The 24,736-nt window shown below is 31.6% G+C and overlaps 2 protein-coding genes across 2 annotated transcripts; both read right to left on the reverse strand.

Moving 5' to 3' along the window:
• Positions 1-11: 11 nt before the first annotated feature.
• Positions 12-5,121, reverse strand: LOC123691362. Its single transcript, XM_045635704.1, has 5 exons — positions 4,979-5,121; positions 3,851-3,973; positions 1,196-1,378; positions 726-848; positions 12-179 (listed from the first exon to the last, which is right to left on the reverse strand). The coding sequence occupies exons 2-5, from the start codon at positions 3,962-3,964 to the stop codon at positions 105-107; spliced, it is 495 nt and encodes a 164-aa protein (XP_045491660.1). The 5' UTR covers positions 3,965-3,973; positions 4,979-5,121; the 3' UTR covers positions 12-104.
• A 1,453-nt stretch (positions 5,122-6,574) lies between these two features.
• LOC123691218 lies at positions 6,575-24,671 on the reverse strand. Its single transcript, XM_045635512.1, has 4 exons — positions 24,290-24,671; positions 8,725-8,883; positions 7,883-7,984; positions 6,575-7,638 (listed from the first exon to the last, which is right to left on the reverse strand). The coding sequence occupies exons 1-4, from the start codon at positions 24,443-24,445 to the stop codon at positions 7,549-7,551; spliced, it is 507 nt and encodes a 168-aa protein (XP_045491468.1). The 5' UTR covers positions 24,446-24,671; the 3' UTR covers positions 6,575-7,548.
• Positions 24,672-24,736: the final 65 nt, after the last annotated feature.

Consider the following 24,736-nt stretch of genomic DNA (forward strand, 5'->3'; position numbering starts at 1 on the left):
GCTGCGCTCTTAAAAATGCAACATCAAAGAAGTAAAATATTTAAAGCAGTGGTAATATATAGATAATAATATTCTAGTTACACCCATTATAACAGTTATATCGTTCATATGCCACGGTATGATCGGTTGGCTAAAAACGTGCTAAGTAAATACAGGACGGCCATGACTAAACCCATTACCTGCAAAAAAAAGTTTACATTAAAGTCACAGTATTAAATTTATTATGATCGTTCCTATTTATAAAATGGTCGTGAAATTCTTCTAAGGGTGTACATAAATGCAATTTAAGTTGCATATTGATAACTAAATCATATTATCGTTCACTTGAATAGTTGGGGATTATTAAGTACAGTAATAGAGTTGAAAAAGTTGGTACGTACGAGTCTTAGAGATTTACCTAGGGACCATGCGAAACAGCGGCACTGTAAGTTATTTCGACAAACTTTTCTTTGGTATTTACTCATCAATATTATAGTATCATTGTTATTGAACAAGTATATTATGTAGAGAATTAGATCATGGAAATACAAGCACAACAGAGCTAAGTGTACTAAGGTAGGTAACTACTAACTACATCGATTTACCTAATGCTAGCTACTAGTTATTATTCTGTGCTAATACATAATTGTAATATAGCATTATTAGTAAAGAATTGTATTTTTAATATAAAATAACATATGTTTGTCTTGCGTTAATATCTTGATTTAAAAATCTGTTGTACTTACTGCTGCAGCTAGATAAGGTTCAAAATCGTTGCCATAACTTCTCTTCTGGTGGTTAACTTCAATCATGAGAGTTAATCCCGCTGCGAGATATAGCACAAACGCTATTCCGTGGTATATTACTTCCTAAAACATGAAATGTTTTGATGAAATAGAAAACCAAATTGTATTTCATAATTCTTCAAGTAATTCTCAGTTCATTTCAAGTGGAGATAAATAAGGCTATCTGTGCCTTGTTCGAGCGACAAACGTTTAAAGTTTACCAATATATTATTTTATTGGGAATAGGGAAGCGCTTGACCACAATCTTTGTAGTAGATTTTTGTAGGTAGAAACAATCGATCGGTGAATTGGGTCATTTTTCATTAATTGGCCCAGAAAGAGGCTTTATCTCCGGCATTTTTTAACTTATGTAGCTAGTAAAAAAATATATTATTTTCATCAGGTTAACTAAAATATAAGTTTCAACTTACGTATATAGTTTTGGATATCATAGACGCCGTTGTAAATGATACCAGACATGACGTCAATAGGCAGAAAGTTCCTATTAAAAACGATACTGATACCAGCAGGAAGAAAAGTTCTGGATTGGGGTTGTATCTTGAAAATGGTATCAAGTAGTGGCCGACCACACCGACGCACGCTGCCCCCAAGAGCTAGAATAATAAACAATTCATTTAAAATTAAACACAAATAACATCATGGCTTACAACTCTGAAACGGCAAATTTTCGGGTAGAAAATTCAGAGGGAGGGCAAAAAAAATTCCCTTTATATATTTTTTAGGTAGGGATATAAAATCTGCTATGATTCAGTTATATTGTTTATTAATAAGACTTATATATTATTATGTATTTTATGCAGTTTCTAGAGCGATGCAATGCTATTATATACTCTATTGTGACCATGTCAAATCCAGCTCCGGATATCTGAATACGATATTAAAATTTAAAACATACAATAATATAAATTAATAAATACAATAACAATTCAGTATTCCATAGAATGGATTAACTCCTATTTCGGATAACAATATGTGACAAACGTTCAAGAACAGTTTTCGACGGAGCGAAATAATTGATGTAGAGACTACCAATAGTAGAGGCTAGAGCACTATCAAACGCGGCGGCCGGCGCGTGCGTAATATTTTCAGATAAAGAACTTTAATTATTATGCTTTATAATTTATACATTATTCACCGGCCACAAAAAAAAATCCTTCAATGGCGACTTAATACACGTGCGACCAAACCTGACAAACAATTTTATTTTTAGCTGTGTTTTTAACTTTTTACTTTTTAGGTCTTGATAACTTTTTAACAATAAATTAATTTATGTCTTAGTTTAGGGTGCATAATTGGTATACCTACTGTATAATGTATAATAATATCCCTCCATTAATAGGTATTTATGTATAATGATTCATTATACTTTAGTCATATCAAGAAGCTTTATATAAGCACTTCAATGATTCAAATTAATTTGTTATAATAAACTCAAATACAAAACAGACAGTATCGCTTATCCTCTCAACGGTTCGACGCCTCCTTTATAAAATATAAATGTATCACAGTATGCATAGTACAGTATACATAGGTACATATGTTTTGTAAGAATTCAGTTAAATATTTTCACAAGATTGAATTGACACATTATTTAAATTAAATTAGAAAGAATAAAAAAAAACATGATAGAACGAATTAACAAAATTTATGATTATTTATATTCCAAAATTAATTCGGCTAGATTTATGCAACACTCTCTACATCTCTTAATCTTCTTCTTAATATATATAAATCTCGTGTCACAATGTTTGTCTTCAATGGACTCCTAAACCACTTAACCGATTATAATAAAATTCGCACACCATGTGCAGTTCGATCCAACTTGAGAGATAGGATAGTTTAAATCTCAAATCGTTTTAGAGAAAGCGGGCGAAGCCGCGGGCGGTAAGCTAGTCTTAATATATATAAATCTCGTGTCACAATGTTTGTCTTCAATGGACTCCTAAACCACTTAACCGATTATAATAAAATTCGCACACCATGTGCAGTTCGATCCAACTTGAGAGATAGGATAGTTTAAACACGTAGGTACCACGGGCGAAGCCGGGGCGGACCACTAGTAATATTATATCCTTTTCAATGGTTCTACGAAAGACTAACGTAAAGAATGAAATCACTTATTGACAATTCAAGGAAAATTTAAATAAATTCGTAGACCGTAGTAGTTAAGTACAACACCACATGCAACACTTAAAGTATTGAACACACAGATTGAACACGTCTTTTGAATCGTTAAAATAAAGGTCGTTTTAATTGGCAAGTTTTGACAATACCTACCTACTCTTTAAATACCTACTTTTCAATAAGTTTTTAGTGTATATAAGATGTTCAATTGATGTGAGAATTATTTTTTTATGTTATATCTATGGAAAATAAGGGGAATCCTGTTAAAAAGACGTTCCTTCTTAACTCTTCAATTTAAAACAGTCCACGGTCCAGACCTTGCGCAACTTTTAAATGGGTCACACAGCACACTCCGGCCTCATCAGATAAAATTAAATTAGGTTATGATCACACCACATCAGAACTTTTATATCAGGTTGATACCTATCTGATTTTTTTTTTATTCCTAATTGAATAGCAATTTTTTATACAATGTCACCATAATCATTATTGAATACAAATACATCGTGAATAGATAGAACACGTCAATATTAGAGTAGGTAATAATATCATTACCTTGGTATTTAGCTGGAATGCGATAATTACATGTAACGAGTTTCTAGTATTTTACCGCAGTTGGATGAATCAATTTACTAAAATTAACGAACTGACATAAGATTTATGTAAATACGAGAACTAACTCTCTACTAAATAACTATTTTTTTTATAATCATTTAAATTTTAAATGTAGGTACTTCATTCTTTTTTATATCCTTTTTTTCTGTTAATTCTGTACTGTACATTACACGTCTTTAGGCATTTTTCCTGTATCATCACATACAAACTTACTATTGAATAGTAGTTCTAGTTGATGAAGTAATTTGATCATGACACTCGAAAATCATGCTACAAATAATAATAAAGTATTACGAGTCATAGGTAATTAATAATTATTATCTTACCAGTTGTGCTAGTTTAAGTAACCCAGGTAGTGTGCCGAGGTAGCCTGTGTTAACAAACAGCGCTGAGCCTGATGTGGTGGCGGTTGTCCTTGTGATGGTGACCGTGTGTGACATTATGCTTCACTGAAAATATAAATTAATTCCTTAGTATCGTAAATTTTTAGGTTTAATTGTTATTACTGTCCAGTGTTAAGGTTTTCTAGTCCATTTATACAAAAATAAAATAAGTTACAATACGTTTTTACTGTATGCACTCGCTCAATCTTAGTCCGCAAAGAATGAATGTCTGAAATAAGAATAAATACCTATGTACCTAATACTACTATTATTTACCTATACATAAATTGTGTGCTATAAAAAAATACAAAACTGAATTCAAAATACATACATATACATTCTTACACGAATGTTTTACATGCTAAGGCTGTATATGGAGGCTTGCCAAAGTTTGCTACCTAAGATGACGTCATCGTGTTACCGATGAGGTTATTGTTATGTTATATATGTCGATGATGAATGAAATTGTCGTATCCAGTCATCACCGAAAATGTATGGTCTAGGTCAACGCGTTGGCGGGCCGTGACGAGTTTTATGTGCCGAGGTCGCGAATAATATAAGAGTATATACCTAGGTACTTTCCGCAAGCAGCAAAATAACATCTGTTATGTGTTATGTGATGTTAAATATAGTTCCTACAGATATACTAACATTAAGAAAAAATCGTGCGACTTAACAAAACTAATACAAATCGGATAAGGTCATAATGTTTATTGAGGTAAATAATAACTAAGATAGTTACCTATTTATAGAAATTACCATAAGATAACAATAATTGACATATTATTTTTATCAGTACGTAGTTCGCAGAAATATAAATAAAATACTGCTAATTGTGTGTAGGACATAAGTAATTGTTAATTGTACAAGGCTTATGAATCACTTATTGTCTCCGCCAATTCTAGAGGTTTTTTACACGTATTTCTGTTACATTGCTTAAACAATACATTGAAGGAGAGTTTACAAATAAAATAAATACACCTATTTAAAAACACTTGTTGTACATATTTTTTAACACATAAAAAAGCAGATTTTACTAAGCGTATGCAATTTATACATCAAGTAACTTACCTTTACTTTACGATGTCGTATTATATATTTAAAAAGTGGAAAATCGCGAAAACAGCGAGTAGCTATATAAGCGTCCAGTGAACAACTGCAACAAATCAGACGGTGACTCACTTGTTGCTCTGCGCATGCGTAAGGCGACTATATAACATCAAAATACATCCTTTATAATCCAATCAGAGTATATACTCCCATAAATTGGAGGAAGTGGTACGATTTTAGAATAAAGTACATAGGATCTTCATGAGGCAAGACTTTTAATAACTAAATTTAGACACAGGTACTGCAATTAAAATATCTCAAGAAATTTGACTTAAAATTGTTCTTCAACAATTTGATTAGCATCTCTTTGGGAACTCAATCCGTGACGCTATGAGTTAATGAGGCAAAATAGCAATTAATAACTGCATAAAACTACATTTACCTAGATATAACTCTATATAACGCGAACGTGTATTAAACTGGAAATTAGTAGGTAATCAAACACACTAATACAGGATAACTCTACAGTTTTCCTTCAACCTCCAAATACGATATATAAATTGGCAGAAGGCAATTGCTACCGACTTTACTATCTTTTGAATATCGCAATTTCCAACTTCGAAAGCAAATTAGCTTTATTCCTATTATTATTTGCCTTCAAGCACAATAAAAAATAACCTCTTCTGAATTGAAATTAAAATAAATTAAAGGTTATTTTATCTCGCGATGTAATAAATGAAATTTATTTTTACGAAGCAACATAGAAACTAATCAAATTTAATTAGCTTTCTTATGCTTCAGGCATTAGACTTCGAGACTATAAACATAAAACACCTATGACCTATACCACTTTCGCTTTACGTATAAAAAACGAAAAATTTAATTAACGTTCCAACAGTACATTTCATTTTTTTTAATGGTATTTTAATTAAATAGATTTAAAACTAAAGACATCGATACTAATATTGAGTATGCGAAAGTCTTTACGTCTGTCTTTTTCGCTTTCACGGATCACGGCTACATTACTGCAGCTGCCCCGACTTGGATGAAAATATGACGTAAAAGACGATCGAAGACTCAGGGTCCGTCAGGGTTTCGTTTCTTAAATAAACCTCTTAAAACCTCTTGATTTTATTCTCGGGTAAAACCGCAGGTTATATTTACCTTTTTTACAGGTTATTATTATATTTTTAAAGCCTGAATAAGTTATGATCACTGCCAATTATTTTAAAGTGTACAATAGAGCTAGTAGTTATGCTGATGACAATTATTTAATTTAGAAAACAATTATTTATTTATTTGAATGTTCTCTACTTTTCTATAAACATGACTCTAGTCTCTAGCGGTCTACTCCGACTTCGCCGGTGGTAAATACTTATAATATTAAAGATCACGATTAAAAGCGCATTCAAACAAACAAAATCTTCAGCTTTATATTATTACTAATATGATATGTACATGTTTTTGTCGTATTTTAAAAGATGTAATTACTTACCCATATCGTCTTAATACGTATTACCTAACTTACCAGTAGGTACTATTGCGTTTGACACGCATATAAGATATAATAATAGATATTAATTAATATCCATGTAGGTTCAAAAATAAAAGACAAAATTATTGTTACCATTTATTTATTTTTATTTTACAAATTAATATAGTTAAATTAATCTATTGTGTTATATTTCCCTTGTTAACACTAGGTACTTATTTTTTGAATAGATAATAATCATTAAAGTTATATTTCAGAACTTAACAACATAATCAACCGTTATTCCGATTATATAAATATTATAAAAAATATTTTCTTAAACGTAGACGATACGTACAAATACCTATTAAATACAATATTGGTGACATTATTAGATTTTGGTATAATCTAAGTAGAATTAAAACGAGATTACTCCATTTTAGTTCTTTAATATAACTACAATTCCATTCGTATTTTTCAAAATCCATCGTACATTTGTTTTCTTTTATGAGTAAAATAATTAGAAATATTTTTGAAAGTAAAAGAATCGTCATAATAATTAGACTAGGCATCATTAACGATTTACAATAACTGATCAATGCTTTAAACGTGCAAAATTAACATTAGTGAAAGGTTTTATATAGATATCATAGAATTAACTCTTTATAAACTATGCTAAGTGACAACAAACGCCATTTGGACGGTATCAGTTGCCTATACAAAAAACGCTGTAACTGACCACAAACATAACCAAATAATGCTATTTCTGTAATAAGATTAAAAAATAAACAATAACAGTCACACAAAATATGAACACACCGAGAACAATAAATAAAGTAGGTAGCTATATTAAATTGTCATACCAAGGTGGTATGGTTATTAATTATTATGGCATTTTCAAAAATATTTTAATTTTATTCAATAATTTTTATATTCGTTAATTTTCTAATGATAGCGTAGCTTTAATCGAAACTAGTCAAAAAATAAAATCGTCATCAAAACACAGACATACTGTACATCGTAGAAATATGTTTTTTACAATAATAATAGTACATAGTTAAATTAAAACGATATTGTTCGGAGGTTATTTCCCAGCGGGGTGTGGGTGGGACCTGGCGCTTCACGCCAAGCCTGTGGCGCCGTTCCTGTGTTCTTGGTACAATAAGAACGAACTGTAGCCGTACGCCAGTGTATTGAAGATACCGAACACCTGAGAACACAGAAAAAAATATAAACATACAACATACGAAATTTTTACTAATAAAAAAAACTTAAAAAATTAAGTTTTTTTTATTTAGATCAACATGTCTGCCGTAACTTTTTATTTAGGCGGGAAAAGTTATTAACGACGACAGATGCTTATTATTCCATTGAGGATATAGTTATTAATTATTATATTGTCTGTGTCTGGGGTAGTTTAATTAAAATAAAAGTAAATAAAACATTATACTCACAGCAGCTGCAACATTACGTCCATAGCTTCCATAAATTGATGTGAACATCACAATGAAAGCGATGAGGTAGAACAGCGTCTCCAAAGCTGTGCTGATCAATTCCTGTAAAAAATGGCATAGGTAATTAGGTTAAAATACTTATGGGAAATTTTAAGAAGACAAAATGTAATAAATTAAATCAAGCAAAAATATTTTCCAACTTATTGTAATTTATCTAAAATATTTAAATACAAGCGAGTAGGTATCTATTACCCACCTACAAAATCAAAGATATTTTTTTTTGATTAGCTTTAGTAAGTATTATACGTAAGTAGGTATGTTTTTTTTTGTATATGAAACATTAAAATGAGAATAAGAAATATTAAATTTATAATACAAACAAAAACATTCCATTCATTTTCAAATTAAAAATGACGTCACTCGGACAGCCATCACCATAATTGCCTCATATTTAAATATTCTATTAGCAAACACTAATTATTTAAACTATTATTTGTTTCCTCTGATTCTTTTACCTTTATTCAACAGCTATTTAAAATCGATTGAGGACATGTAAAAATTCATTCTTATCATCTGTCGGATACATTGTCCGATAAGGATTTTTGTGGAAGTTTAAGTTTGAGTTTTATCAAATTGTAGAAAATCCCAATTATTGAAAAATAGTATGAGTCAAATTTCTAGTTTTCTACTCTAATTTTTCATTAGAAAATCCTCATAAGAGGAAGAGTCATAATAATATTATGAACTTTTATTTTTAAGTATTATCTTATTTACTATCTAATTCCCTCTACTCACCAAACAAACGTTTTATTCAATTGAAAAAATATTTTCAGATAACTTACAGACAAAACCCAGTTAATTGGTATCTTGAGGGCATCCCTAACACTGAGCAGGTACACGAAGCTCCACATGAGGGTCGTGATGAAGGCCGTCACAGCAACAAACACATACCACGACGACGCAAACGGTGTTCCCAGGGACATACATATTATGCCGAGAATCTGAAATTCAAATATTTATACGTTAATATTATGAACAACAATTCAATACGTAGATACAAGAGAATGTTATCGATGATTGATGATACATTATAAATAAATGAAGTTTATTCAGATAAATATGTATATCTAAACTATTTATCTATATCATAATATATTGAAGGGATTTGTTAAAGGCTTCATCATACAAATAAAAATTGTTTATTCGCTATTATTTCTTATCAGAACCCACTAAACGCAAACGTGTTTGGTCTAGCCATACTAATGGTCTAGACTCTTGACTCTAGACTAGACGATAATATTGATTCTAATGTCTAATATTTTTTTTGGTAGGTAGGTATCTCGCGTAACTTTTAGTGGAAAACTTAAGGTGTGACATTGTTATTTATAATTGATTTAGATGAATTTAGTAAGAAGATAATTTTAATGTAGAATGACGATGATTAATTGTCGTTAGTAATAATATATTCAACCGCTTGTCTAAGAATATAATACTAGTACACAAGGTATACGAGGAGGTATAAAATTTACACAACTTTCGATTTGTACCTAGTCTATCTAGTTCTAGTACCTACTCTACCTACCTATATTATTTATTTATTTTCATATACCTATTCCTATTCATTTTTCATTTGCAGAATATAATTAAAATGATTTTTATTTTTTAACAACAACGCGATAAATTCCAATTAAATCTCTATACTTAACCTTATCTAATTATAAAAATTATAACAATTGTGCATCATAATCAATAATCATGTTTGTGTACACTATCAACGTAAACTGTCAGTTCGTAGTTGACGCAGGTAATTGGAATATCTTAGCGGTAATATCCTAGTACCACTAGGGCAACGGTGCCAGGTAAATGTCCGGTGAAGCCTCCCCTCCGACATAAACCGGTTCCATATCGCCCAAGCCAATGCCGGAACGCCGCACGACCTAGCTCATGCTAGCTGTCGCAATGTTCGCAAACAGGTGTACACATTCGCTTTAGTAGTTCCGACCCCCAATATTTATGCGAGATGGGATTCGACAAATATTCTTACCGGTTTACTGTTTATTAATGAGCTGTGCTGGTAAAATATTTTTTAAGCCGAACGATCTCACACGTGACGCTATCTGTGAATCGGCTTTTCACTTCAAAACAAGTACTTTTTACCATATTACGTATTCTTTGCGTTTACCAACGTTTACGTAATAGTGCCTACTGACACTTTTACTTAATTTTTATAATTTGAATGGTAGACGTATTTAACCAGATTTCGGTATATAATATATGTATTATTCTACGTTTATAATAATGTAACGACATACCTACCTGCTATACATATATATACATAATATATACATAATATATACATAATATATGTACTTCTCATTTGACGGCTTTATGCTTGCAAAATAAAAAGTAACTAAGTTCTAAACAAAGAAAAAAGCATTCTCTCAAAATACTTATTTCCTTTAGAGACAATGGTAGGTAATAGGTATATGTACATATTTTGTAAGATATTTTGTGGTAATAAGTCTAGATACCTAACCAAAACTATACTTAACCAAAAGCACAGAAAAATGTCATCATTATTCATCCTAAGGATGACGATTATATAAGTCCACATAAATTTTGAAAAAAAGACAAAATAACAAATGACACAAAAGCCATCTTCTATTATTCTGCAAGATTTCTAGTTTCAAAGATTTTGTAACAGCGAGACTGAAACTAATAGCGTTTTACAATACATGCATTTATTACAAAGGCGCTTTAACGTAAACGAGGTCAAAAATCGATGCCATGTGTGTGACGCGTGCGCCCGCGCAGCGCTGGTGAAAGTGCGTGCCAGCATCGCCACGCATACACATGGGACTCGACCGCCATTTGCCGTCTATCAATGGGAATGAACACCAAACACATACCTACATGCTAAAATTTCACTCTAAATAACAAGCGGTCGATGGCCGGATGTCCGCTACAGTTTGAGAATATTGATAAGCACTTATAAACCGTAGCACTTATAAATAAAGAGTATCGCTCTTATGTTAATACATTTTTGGCATAAAAGCTTTGCTGTCCATTTTTATTTGTAAGTTGTAGTATTACTCCGTGAAAGTTTACACAAAATATCCATCGACACAAGAGCTTACGTACCTAGTTAGTACCTAGCTATTCAGTAATCTGGGATACCTGTAGAGTATAAGCACAATAGGCCTGTTCAAAATAAAGCTAAGCAATACTTGTTTGTGGTACGAAAGAAATAAGACTTTAATAACTTTGCTACAATGCCTTTGATATTATTACTTCATATAGTATCTAATATTTTATGTAGAATATTTCGACGTGTTCACACTATTCGGGTCAGTGGGTATCTCGCCAACGCAGCGACCGTCGCACCCAAAAATGTTGTTATTGCTCAGTAACCATACATCCGCACCATACAGTACTATAATTTTTTTAAATACTTATACAACTTTTCAAAAAATTTATAAAATTAATGTTTGATGTAAAAAATTTAAATTATTTGATTGAAATTGAATAAAATATGCACTGTATTATATAGGTATGTTACCTTTAGAGGTAATTTAGTTTTATTGGCATACAGATAAATGCTCAACAATAAATATACGTATGTTATGAATTTTATTGTAATAAATAAGCCAAAAATCATTATTAAAATGATATCAAATATGAACGGAAGTTAATTTATAAAGAAACCCGACTCAAACTTGACCATTTCATTTGTAAAGACAATGCTGGGCACTAGCTACTACAAATAGATTTTTTTTATGTCAACGACCTCAGTCTATGCGCTTCCCGTTACCACACCTCACTACAGTTGCAGCTGTTCCCCGTAGCAACATGAATACAAGATGAAAAAGTATGGAAGTCGAATACTCGAACGTAATAAACTGATAAACAAGACGCCAATCATCGACCACACCGAGAATAGGATATTGAAATATCAATTAAGAAACATTTTTCGGTCTCACTAACATGAGTGACGCAATACGCTTCAATTCTCTAATCGAATAATATTGTGATGTTTTGAGAAATATTATTTATTTTTTACCTTGAATTTATTACTTGAGCATACTTCTGCATATTTTAGATTAATCGATTCGCCTACGTTATATTTAAAACCAAACATGTAAGAAGCATGTAAGGTACATTTTATTTTCATAAAGATTCAAATATACAAGCACAAAAATGAGATTTAAAAATATTTTGGGCAGAAAAATTTACTCTATAATATTTTTATTAGGTACCTATATCTTATAAGTATTATATGTATCATAAAATATGTAGTAGTAACTAGATATACAACACGATTGTGATTGCTAAAAGACGTGACTAACTTTAAGTAGGTAGAAGGAAGTAGTCTTCGATATCGACCGATTGTCGTATTGAATCGAAGTGTTGACCTTGATACTGGATATTCAATGCGTAGCCAGTAGCCACTTACTACCTACAGAAGAGATACTTTTCAATGAAAGTTTTTCAATTTCATTGCCCCAAATTCTCACCCGTGTCGACTTATAAGCCGGCGATTTAAAGAAAGCCACTATTTACAAACAACTTCAATTATGAGAAACTATAAATGCACGGGTCGTTTATTTAACAACATTAAAACGCAAATTTTGTAAGCAAAATCATTACATAAAAATACGTGAAGAATTTTATTGTCTTTGAACTTCATTTTTTTTTTCAATTAACGCAGGATAGCTTGTGAAGATGGCTTGTTTCCAATAATGACGCTAACGAAGACCCGACATAATATTATATTTCTACCTGTAGAGTGCATGTAAAGCGTGGGAACGCCATTTAATTATTTAGTATTAAAATACAATACAAAGCTACAGATATAACAACGACGTTACGTAGCTATTGTTTTAATGTGAGCAACTCAAACTCATAGAATGAGGTCACGGGCTAATAACAGTGTGAAGAGAATTAATAGATTCGGTCGTTGCTACTCTCCAAAAACTACTATCTCAAACAGACGTTATTTTTCATTACGTTACTTCCATTTCACATCCTTTTCGCTGTTAAGTGTTACATGAGTCAGTTTTAATTGTTAATTAAAAGATCAGGAGCAACTACTTGAACCTTTTTGACGTTCCTCCGTCTTAGGTCAAATGCAATCTACTTCTAGATGACTCGTCATAGAATTGATGTCACTAATCAACTCACCAACGAGAATTAAATACAAATAAAATATCAACCACACTGTTCAGGGATTAATTAATTTATAAGGACTATGTGGTAATATTCATACATCATAATTCATGCACTAACCACAATTACGTCATTAATAAAATTATAGATCACAAGAGGACCTTAAATGGACTTGCTAAACAAGAATGAATAACAATTATTATTATTAAACATCACTCCTCTCTGGCCATATCTTTATATGGAGCCTTTGCTCATAGTAGCCAAAAATTTTATTTGTAGATCAATAAACATCTAGGATATATTATATAAAGCTCGCAATGAAAGAACAAGAGAAAGACGACCTCTAAAAATAACTGTTGCTGTCGGTAAGATTAAAAATACATACGGTAGTAGGTAAACACGAATAAAAAGACGTGACGAGATGTTAGTTAGGCATCATAATATTGTACCTAAAAATTTTTACTCTTGTCTCAGCATAAATTGAGTGTAATAAATAATATTCCTATATATTAAATTTAGAAAACAGCCTACAGTTAGCACGTGGTTAGCACTTTGATAAAATCATTGAGTTCTATGTTTATAACTTTAGAATACCTATATATACTTACTACGACTAAAATTTTATTCGTAAATTATTACATATTAAATAAACACATAACTATTTATAAAATAAAAATTTAAAAAAATAATTGAAAAAATAATCCATACTAATATTATAAATGCGAAAGTAACTCTGTCTGTCTGTCTGTAACTCAATCACGCTTAAACTACTGAACCAATTTTCATGAAAATTGGTATGGAGATATTTTGATACCCGAAAAAGGACATAGGCTACTTTTTATCCCGGGAAAATGACGCAATCCCGGAAATCCCACGGGAACGGGAACAATGCGGGTTTTTCTTTGACTGCGCGGGCGAAGCCGCGGGCGGAAACCTAGCATTTTATATATTTAATATTTATACATATAGGTATTTAGGTACCTACAGTAAAAAGCTTAATGAAAATTTTCAACATGGAATTAATATATTTGGTATTTGCGCAAGAATGTATATCTAGAAGATTTACATAACAAACTTGTTTAAGAAAACATAGGTATTATCTATTAAATGACGTGTGCTAATCATTCATAAGTCCTTGAATGGCGTCAGGTTTCTACGCGACATTGTATGATCTTATATATTATACCTACTGAATTTCCATGGTAAAATAATATTAATTTTCAAATCAAAATTAAAAATAAACCTCTCCCTGCATATAGTAAACTAGCTGTTCCGCGCGGTTTCACCCGCATTACTCCGCTCCTGTTGGTCTTAGCGTGATGATATTATAGAGCCTTCCTCAATAAATGGGCTATCTAACACCGAAAGAATTTTACAAATCGGACCAATAGTTCCTGAGATAAGCGCGTTCAAACAAACAAACAATTAACAAACTCTTCAGCTTTATAATATAAGTAGATTTTACTCCAGAGATTAATGTATTTTTAAAGACCTGCATCTTACTCACAGCTTACTTTACCTACTCTTATTTTAAATGGCGATAATTTGTGATGATGTGTGTGTGACTGCATTGCGTAAAATGGATTGGGATACAATTATTTGACGTAGACAATATGGTCTAAGATCCGAATATAAGTCGAAATGCAACGGCGTGATAATAGAATGAGACCAATTTTATTATAAATTTAGTGTATTAAAAAATGTATTAAAAATGGGTTGACTGGGAAAATCCTGGACAGGACATTTTTAATGAATTTAAAAAAAATTAATTACCTAATTGCAATTTTTATCAACATAATAAAAAAAAATTATAATAGACTTAAAGTATGAAACCTACAGAATGTGCAGTCATAGTCGTTTTCTAATATTTACCGGGACAAACGGCTAGGTTGGCAGGTATAAACAGGTATGTCGGTACCAGTTACTTTCACTTGATAGGATGATGACAAAAAATATGTCAGCGCTGTTTTATTACAAAATTGTTTTATTATCTAGAAACTGCAATTAATAAAAAATGAAAATAAATGATTTTTTAATAATTAATAAAAAAATATCCTGTACAGGATTTTCCCAGTCAACCCATTTATAATACATATTTTAATACACTAAATTTATTATAAAATTGGTCTCATTCTATTATCACGCCGTTGCATTTCGACTTATATTCGGATCTTAGACCAATAGACACATTATTATTTACTGCATTAACACTTAATATGCTGGATAAGCATAAAGCATACATTTTAAACCACTTCCGCACCGTTCTGAGCCTAGTATGACTGAAATAAGTGTTTCCTAAACAATTTTACTAAAAATTCCCAAGTGGAACACATGCATGCGTTGACAATTGACATGACGAAGTATATAAATATGTTAACGTGTTTCAAAATAATACACAATTATTGTAAAACCAAAGAGTTTCTCTTTTATCACGCTCTGATAACTATTTATAACTATAAGCATGAGACACGAAAACAAAATATATACTCGTGTGTTAATTGTACCTACATATAACATAACGTACACGGTTCGTTTTGAACGAGAGCTTAATTCTAATGTTCATAAATAACTTTATAATATATACTTTTTTATTTTATGTTTTCAGCTTTTAAATTAAAATTTATTCTAAATTAAATAGTTACTTACTTTCTCAAACTACAGAAATAAATGGATATTAGTTATAATGAAAATTTGATTTTTGTCTTGTAAAAAAAATCAAGTCCAGCCTTTCACGTGACGAGACGCCAAATACAAACATACAGAGATATCCATCTACTTAAATGTACGAAAAGTGAAATGATGAGAAACGTCAGGTTGTAACACCGGCTAATCATGTCGACATCTACCGACGCACGCTGCCTTTGGACCAATGTGTTGACGCCAGAACTACTTTCATTTTGATACCAGCTTTCACCCGTCTGATACGTAAAGCTATGCACAGTCCTGCTTTTCTTGAACATATCGTTAATGTATTTGGTATTTCTTTTTGAAGCTTGGATCAAATTATACATTCATGATAATCGTATAAGTAGACTACACAATTCTATGTAAGTACTAGGTATGTATCAATGATACACTAATTTAAAAGTGTTTAGATTCAATATGCCTACCTGTCTCTTCCACGTTTCCTACTTTATATTTAAATCGTTAATCCGTTAAACAAACATTTTATTTTCCAATCATGTTTGATAAAATTAAACCATTGCACTCATACTAAACTGCAAACATTATCAATAGTTTCCGCACTTGGTGAACAACAATCGCTGTCGATGTTATCGAAATTTGTTATCAGTCAAGTAGGTATTTCACTTGAAAAAGTTGTACAACGCTGTTAGTAGTATGTACAAGTAAAATATAAGCACATAAAAAATGTTGTATTATAAAATAAAATGCATACTTAACTATTACTTACTTGTTTACGAAAGTAGAATATATAATTTAAGAAGTGTTACGCGTAAAAGATACGTAATAATTACATACTTCAAATAATTATATTATTAAACTCTGTAATACCACATAATGCATTCACATTTGTACCTATATGAATTGTTTAAATTTCACATTTAAACATAATCTTCTTTTACTTCCCGCAAATTCAAGTCTTACTCACATAAATAATCCGAAAGATAAGCTTGTGCTAGGTATAAACAATGATGATAATATCATGTTTCATATTTTTTCTAGATACATTGATAAGATAGTTCACTTTTTCATGACTCATTAGAATTCATATTGTCGCACCTGCGAGTTGCGACCTACCTAAGATATCGTATTTTTTATGCTTCTATACGACATACTTACATAAATTTACTTTTTTATATTTAATAATAATTTATCTATTTATATATTCTCAATTTTGGGCTTTATTTACAATAGAGTTATTTATTTAGTACCTATTTTTTAAATTAATAACGAAACCTAAATCATCCTTATAACTATATTATTATGGAATGTTGGAAATAAATCTATTTAATTTTATATTTTCAGAATCGTGCAGTTAAATGTTCTTATCATAAAATTAAGTAAAATATTTATGGACACACCGAAATAACATGCAAGAGGTTACAAACCTTATTGCAACCATTGTGGGCGTTGATATGATAAAGGTTAAGGGTCAATGTTTTCTAACAATTATACTAATACACAAAAGGTTACTTAACTTTAATTGGCGTTGTTATTAGAAAATATATTAACCATGTTATGTATGACTTCCACAATCATTTAATTTCAATTGAATTTCTTCATTATTAAACACTAGCTGTTGCCCGCGACTTCGTCCGCAATTAGGTCGTTTTTCTTCATTCGTCGTTTAAAAAAAATAAGTGTAACTTTATTTTAAAATGTTCTTAATTATTGTCTCTAATAAAATTTAACTACATTAAAATTGAACACTCTGATAAGAAAATCTTAAAATCTGAAGAAAACATGAATGAATGTGATTTAAATTCTACATTACTTAGTATCAAATAATAAACAAAATTAAATGTAGATTAACAGTTTGAGCACACCATTATAGTCTATAGAATATGCACCCAAGTATTAAATTACGTTAGTTTACATAGTAACTTTACTAAAAACACGATGACTATCTTTCGCGCTCGGTACCACAAACTAAGCATGTTTGTGATACGTGGCCCGCGTCACTTGACCCCCCGCGAGTTCCCCTCCGTTGCTATGCGAAAATACATTCGTCGCCCTACTGTAGGAAAAATTGTAATACTGTGGCCTGGGCGTTATAACACGTCCAGGGAGTTCCTGAGAGCCGATATCACCATCTTGAGGAAAAGCTTCTAATGTCGATTTAAAACTGCATACATACGAATTAACCTGTTCTAAAATTGTGAAATGAGTTCAGTTTTAAATTTGAGAAATATTGATTTCTTGTATTCCACTATTCGTTGTAGTCGAATACAAAATATATTTAAACAAACTTAGGTTGGCCTTCAGGCAAAAGGGATCCTATCAAATGGTAAACTTGACCTTGTATCTTAAAAGTAAGCATGAACGGATCTTCTGATAATTATTGAGCACCAAAGGATCATTTGAAACGCACTACTATAAGAGCGAATATTGTCTAATAACAGTTTACATTGCACCACAGAAAACATAATAGTAGCTAAACGAATTGCACAGTATGTTCCTCTAAAAGTAGTGATTTCAAAGGTTCCGGTGTATCTTCAAACGAAAGCAGACTCGCCTTACTACACTTTAAAGCATTACAAAAAGAACATACTACGTTAATATCGCCTATACAGAAGATGATTTGTAATCAATTGTGAGGTTATAAGCAAACCCACTTTTATATTTGCCAGACCACACCACCGAATTCGTAGATTGTTTACCTCAAGACATGAACTATGACGAAATCTGTCTGCAGTAAGACGGGCCTCTCGCTATTCGTACGTTTCCAGAGACCGAATAGTTTCAATTCTTAATCTTTCATTAAACAAACTTATTAATCGTTCTTGTCTCATATAATTGTAATATTCGCGTCCCTACTCTAGTCATTGCTTATGCTCATGTTCATCTTATTATGATGCATCCTATCATTTGTCAAACGGTCTTCATATTGAGTAAAGTTTCAGATTCTCGAGATAAAATATGACTGTCGTGATCAGTAGTGAGACGTAATTCCCTCTCAGTGAGGGTTTCCGTCTCACGGGATAGTACAATATGCCGTTTGCGATCAGCTGTGAGACGTCATACCCTCCTGCCCCTCCTCTCCTTCCTGAAAAATATCCTCAAAAATTTCCCGAGATACTTCCAATGATTGAACCATTGGACGTTGGACATTAACTTCAGTCAAAAATTGACGAAGCGGATGATTACTAATTTCCACTTAATCCTCGCTGCTACTGTCTTTATCATCAAATCATCAATTTTCAAGTGGTGTAGTAAAAATATCAGCAGAAATCGTCTTCCAAAGGCGATATAATTTTATGAGCATTGAATCTGTAAATAAAAAAATCAAAAGTTATCTATAAAAAAAGCTACTTACAAATAAAATTTTATCAAAAACTACTGTTCCCAATGCACCTCAAAATAATAAAAGAATCATTCATTTCATTTCATTTCATTTCATTTCAATAAATACCTATAAGTAACAACTTACCTTTTGTGGGAACGCATGATGGTGAAAATTCACAAAACACGAAGATTGCATTTGATATTTTTGGTTTTATGGCATTCAATTGCTTTATAAATATCACTACATAGTATAAAAAAAAGTCGCTTTCTGTGTCCCTATGTCCCTTTGTATGCTTAAATCTTTAAAGTAAGCTAGTAAATTTATAAAACACGAAGATTTTTAAAATTGTAACTAATGAACACAATCATTAGATTAACTGTAGATAATGGTGTCTATTTTTACTTAAAATAATAAACATCTACCCTCACTTTAAAAAAATGTAGTTTATTATTTACACGAAATATATCTTATAGGGAACGGAAGATATGGGTTAAAGAGTTAAATAAATAAATAACATAATTATATTTAAATTATTAATTTTTAACATTGTGTTCAGTAGTGTTAACATGTAAATTGATTTGATTTTTACGAAATCTCATAGATGGCGCTGTTACAAAATTAACATTAAGTATACAACTTACATTCTTTAAACTATGTTTCTCTTCCCAAGTTACTTAAATGGCATAATTTTTATAGTGTCAATCTGGATATTGTCAAACAACATTTATATATGCGTCATTTGATTATTATTAATTTCCAATAGTTAACGTGTAAATTGATTTGATTTTTACGAAATCTCATAGATGGCGCTGTTTCAAATTTGTCTTTTATACTAATAAATTCATTAAACTGATTCTCTGCCCAAATTACGTTAATGACATAGTTTTTATTGTGTAAAGCTAGATAATAGCATGGCTTACCCGAAACCAACATCTAAACATGAGTCTTTAGATTGTACGCTGTCGTAATACACGAAATACGTAAGAAAAAAAAAGGTTCACAGCTCCTCCCCCAGAGGTGATAGCATGATAATATGTTTAAAAAAGCCTCACCCGACCTGTTAGTAATATCCATGCAAAATTTGAAGTCAATCTATGCAGTACTTTTCGAGATTAGCCCGGACAAATATACAGACAAACAGACAAACAGACAAACAGACAAACAGACAAAAATTCTAAAAACTATGTTTTTGGCTTCTATATCGATTATAGATCATGGATCAAGTATTCTTTAAAAAAAATATTCAATGTACAGTTTTGACTTTCCTACGATTTTATTATATGTATAGATAATAACATTTTTAAGAAGGTAGGTACCTACCTATTATTAATTGCAATTGTTACGAAAACTTGTGTTATTTTTACTTAGGTAGGTACGAAAGTAAGAAAATCTTTAAGCTTCCGAAATTTATATATTATGTGCTTTTATGGGAAATTAAATATTCCCAATATCCGATACAAGACTTTACATTGCAGAACCCATACAAAAATAAATTAAATAAATACGTAATAACATTCAAGTTGGAAGTTACCAAAATAATGTCTTAATATCTACACTAATATTATAAAGAGGAAAACTTTGTTTGTTTGTTTGATTGTAATGAATAGGCTCATAAACTACTGGACCGATTTTAAAAATTCTTTCACCATTCGAAAGCTACATTATCTACGAGTAACATAGGCTAGGTTTTATCTCGGAAATCCCACGGGAACGGGAACTATGCGGGTTTTTCTTTGAAAACGCGGGCGAAGCCGCAGGCGGAAAGCTAGTTCCCAATATTTACGAAGTCACTTTAATAGTTATAAAAAAAATAAAAATCATAAATGAAATCATCCTTTTGTATGTGACAATATCATAATAATACTATAGAATATAGATATTATATTCACATAAGCATTCAATTTTTATTTTTTAACTCTATTTTCATTACACATTATCGACTCTTTTATTTTTATTTATTTTTATCATCCAACACGAAAAGAACACGAACGTACGCAGCCAAAGGACGAGGAATGTCAATACATTAAAAAATAAATGAAAATCATTTTAGTCCAAGTTTTAGTCCATTGAAAAGTTACATTTGGGGTTGCATTTCTTAGAGGACGCAATTTTACTTTTTTGATGTGTAGAGGGGGTTAGTGTGAAGCTATCACCAAGTTTGTGGGGTCGCCACCCTTGTCCCACGGCCGCCATCTTGAAAATAGCGGAAGATATGGTTTATACGATATATCTCTTAAACTGTTTATGTGATAAAAAAAATTGTTAACATTATTTGTTGCAAATTAAATTCTCTACAATTTTGGTCCAGTAACTTTTTGTCGTAGAACTACATATAAATAAAAAAGTTATAAGCGAAAATGTTCAGATAATAGAGACATTTATATTTTTCAATAAAACTTTTTTATCATTTTACGAAGAAATGATATCAGACCATTTTTGTAGATTTTTTTTTCGAGGAACAACTTATGTGTACAATATTTTTTCATAAAGTCAATAGCTAAGGTTTTAAAGCGCTCCGAAATTAGTACTATTTTTCAGTACTCTTAGCTATACGTTATACACACATCCAAAAAATAAAATTGCGTCCTCTAAAAAACGCAAGGTTAGGCTAAAAAAAATGTAACATTTCAATGGACTATTTGAAAAAACGGCAATTTGTTGAAATAACACTGATACCTTTTTTTTAAGTGGGGAAATCTTCCAACGATACCCACGGCCCCCGGGGAAGGAGCCGTGGGTTATTTCGGATTCTTACCGACTAAAACCCCACTGTGTTCGTCGAGCCGGTTGGAATTCTTCCGCGACCCCCACGGGCTCGGCAGCAGCCCGTCTCCAGGCCAGGCGCAAGCCAAGAACAGGAAAGGTGGTTTGCCTGTTCTGATACCTATTAACTAGTTATTTACATAAAAGTATATAAAATAAATAATTGATGAATTAGCTAGGTAGTTTCTAGTCAATAAGGATCCTTGCAACTAGAGTCAAGATCACACGATTTAATTTTCTGTGATGATGCACCCATCCCATGATGGGTTTCAAACTAATATAATATTATTAAGGTTGCCTGGAAGATATCGCTTCTTATACCGCCTATTTTGTACCGCTCTATATTACTTTGTTTGTATTTTTTGTTTGATTTTGTTTTGTTTGTGTGTGCAATAAAGTGTTTATTATCTATAATATAAAAATGAATCCCAAAATGTGTTGGTAAGCGCATAACTTTAGAACAGCTGAACCGATTTCTTTAATTCTTTTTTTATTATATTCCTTGAAGTACGAGGATGGTTCTTATGTAAAGAAAACGTGAATATGTACCACGGGCTAAGCATGGGCGGTATGTTAATGCCTAAGTACCTACCACTAAATCACTAATAGCTAGGTACGTTAAATTTAAAAATTAAGACATTAGTAGTAGTGATGCAACGAATACGAATACGAATATTCGTATTCGGCGAATATAAGAATATTTCAAAACGAATATTTTTGTACGCAACTCTATCTACAGATTTAAAAATCGCGCGTAAAAATATGACGTGTGTAGAGGCCCTTAACCGCAACGACCGACTGCTGATCCTTTTTTCTTAAGAAAAGAAGAAGACTTTTTTCAACGGCTGGAAACATCCAGACTGAAAAAAAAATCGCCTAAAACCAGAAAATCTACGAATTTTGTTTTTTAAATGAAAATTTGACTATTGTAAATTTTAAAATATTAGAAGAGTAAACATTCATTATATAAATACGTCTTTTATTACCAAGGCGAGATATTCGTATTCGCCGAATAGTAGGTTTGATATTCGTATTCGTATTCGTAAAAGTAGTATTCGTTGCATCACTAATTAGTAGGTTTATAACTTGAATGGTATAATACAATGTAATTTTTGAACAAGATATAAATTCAAGGTCGACCTGTTAGAATTATCGCGAATTCAAATTTCTTATGTTACATGGTATTAGTGAGGTAGACGGATTCGTAATAGTTGCAAGGATACGGCCGCGGCGGTCTGAGGCATGCGAACTAGCAACGATGATATCAGCAAGCTGTTATAGCGTAGGTGACTGAAGAATGCCTAAATTATAACGAATACTACGTACCTAATACTTATTGGTCATTAGTTATTACCCATATTCGAAACGAATCTTCTCTGAAAATTTTATCAAGTAGGTATTTATGACTAACTACAATTAAATTTGGTCAAGGTAGTTACTTTGTGAATTCTGCATTTGTTATTTCTAAATAAATAGTTAACTCATAATGAAAATGAGTTGCAATTCATAACATTTTAGTTCAAGTTCAAGGTACTCAAGTAAGAAATTGGCAATCAATTAGAAATATCTAAAATAGCACGCAGTACTTAATGCTCTCATTTATAATGACACAATAATTATCATTAGTAATGATGTCGTTTCGTTATTAAATTTTTTAATTTTGTTGCTACAAAAATAGTATATGTACCTATATTTTATTAATACATAATTCGTTGTGATAATTATTGTAAAATATACCTATATTATCCGAATAGTTAGAGTAGATTAAAAGCGGTGTGCTTATATAAACCACAATAGAAACGGGTTTATACAATACTTCAATATTTTTTAAAGATTATTTCATAGGTACGTACAGATTATTTTTGCGGTAGGTAGGTAGGTAATTACGGTTTAGTGAATGATTTCATAAAGTTGCGCCAACCTACGTTCTCTATCTCGCCGAGCGGGTTATACCTAACTTAGGTTTAACTTACACGTCAACGTAACATGCCACGATGAATATAATTTTATAATATTATATGTGATAATTTCCCACACACTACCTACTAGGTATGTGACCTCCAAACCGGCAAAAAACTTTCTCAGCACTTTGAATGCATAAAGTATGTACACACTTGTCACCACACACTATGCATTATATGACGTGACCTCGATAAGAAACACCGTCATATTATAATAATACTACCTAAGCAAGAATATTGAACACCGCCTGCAAAAGTGCTAACTAGACATAAACAAGGACACGAATGAGTTTCATGTCATTATTTACAAAGAGCGCAATGAAAATTTATTTATAAGAATGATCGCATAAGACGTGAAACTAAAAACTTGTTTTAATGTTAAAAAAAAAGTTTGAATAAATCCAAAAACAATTTAAAATACACATCATTAATATAAGAATGAAAAAATTTGGTAGCATTGTGAGAAATTATAAGTAGCGTTATGCCTACAAGAATCGTCGTCCGCATCGTGGGAGAATAAAATTAGTAACATAGGAAAACAATACTCACCAACTCAATGACTTTGAGTAAACCAGGCGTCGATTTGAAATATTCTACATCGATTTTGATCCAGTCCAGCGCACCGCTTTGCTGCTGCTGCGGCGACGCCTGCTGGGTGGTAGGCTTGCTATGGTCGACGGTCACCACTGTCTCGGGAGCCATCATCCTTTTTTTCTTAAAACTTTTTAAATGTATAAAAAATACTGAATGTTACAAAACACGAACACAGACACTTGAAACCTCAGCACACTAAAGACGCGTGATACATTTTCGTCCGGCAACTGTGAGCGTAGTATAGTGCGTACGGCGCGCGACTAAAGAATGGCGGGGAAATAGAATGGTATTGGGTGGCGACCAAGTGGCGACCGTCCTCGCGTCGTTCGTCGCGCTGTCGAAGTGCGCCTCTGTGAAGTGCGCTCAGCGGTGCTGGTATCCGTGACAGCCGCTGCTCACTCG

The sequence above is a fragment of the Colias croceus genome, chromosome 4, assembly GCF_905220415.1.
Source record: "Colias croceus chromosome 4, ilColCroc2.1".
In the NCBI taxonomy this organism is placed as follows: Eukaryota; Metazoa; Arthropoda; class Insecta; order Lepidoptera; family Pieridae; genus Colias; species Colias croceus.

Bases quoted from the DNA above. Each gene is read 5' to 3' on its own strand.
- LOC123691362 (XM_045635704.1), bottom strand. From the start codon at position 3,964: ATGTCACACACGGTCACCATCACAAGGACAACCGCCACCACATCAGGC. The intron at 1,379-3,850 runs GTAAGATAATAA...TTATTATTCTAG, and splicing joins TACTTAAACTAGCACAACTG to CTCTTGGGGGCAGCGTGCGT. The intron at 849-1,195 runs GTAAGTTGAAAC...TTCATGTTTTAG, and splicing joins TGATATCCAAAACTATATAC to GAAGTAATATACCACGGAAT.
- LOC123691218 (XM_045635512.1), bottom strand. From the start codon at position 24,445: ATGATGGCTCCCGAGACAGTGGTGACCGTCGACCATAGCAAGCCTACC. The intron at 8,884-24,289 runs GTGAGTATTGTT...TTTGAATTTCAG, and splicing joins TACTCAAAGTCATTGAGTTG to ATTCTCGGCATAATATGTAT. The intron at 7,639-7,882 runs GTGAGTATAATG...CTGTGTTCTCAG, and splicing joins GACGTAATGTTGCAGCTGCT to GTGTTCGGTATCTTCAATAC.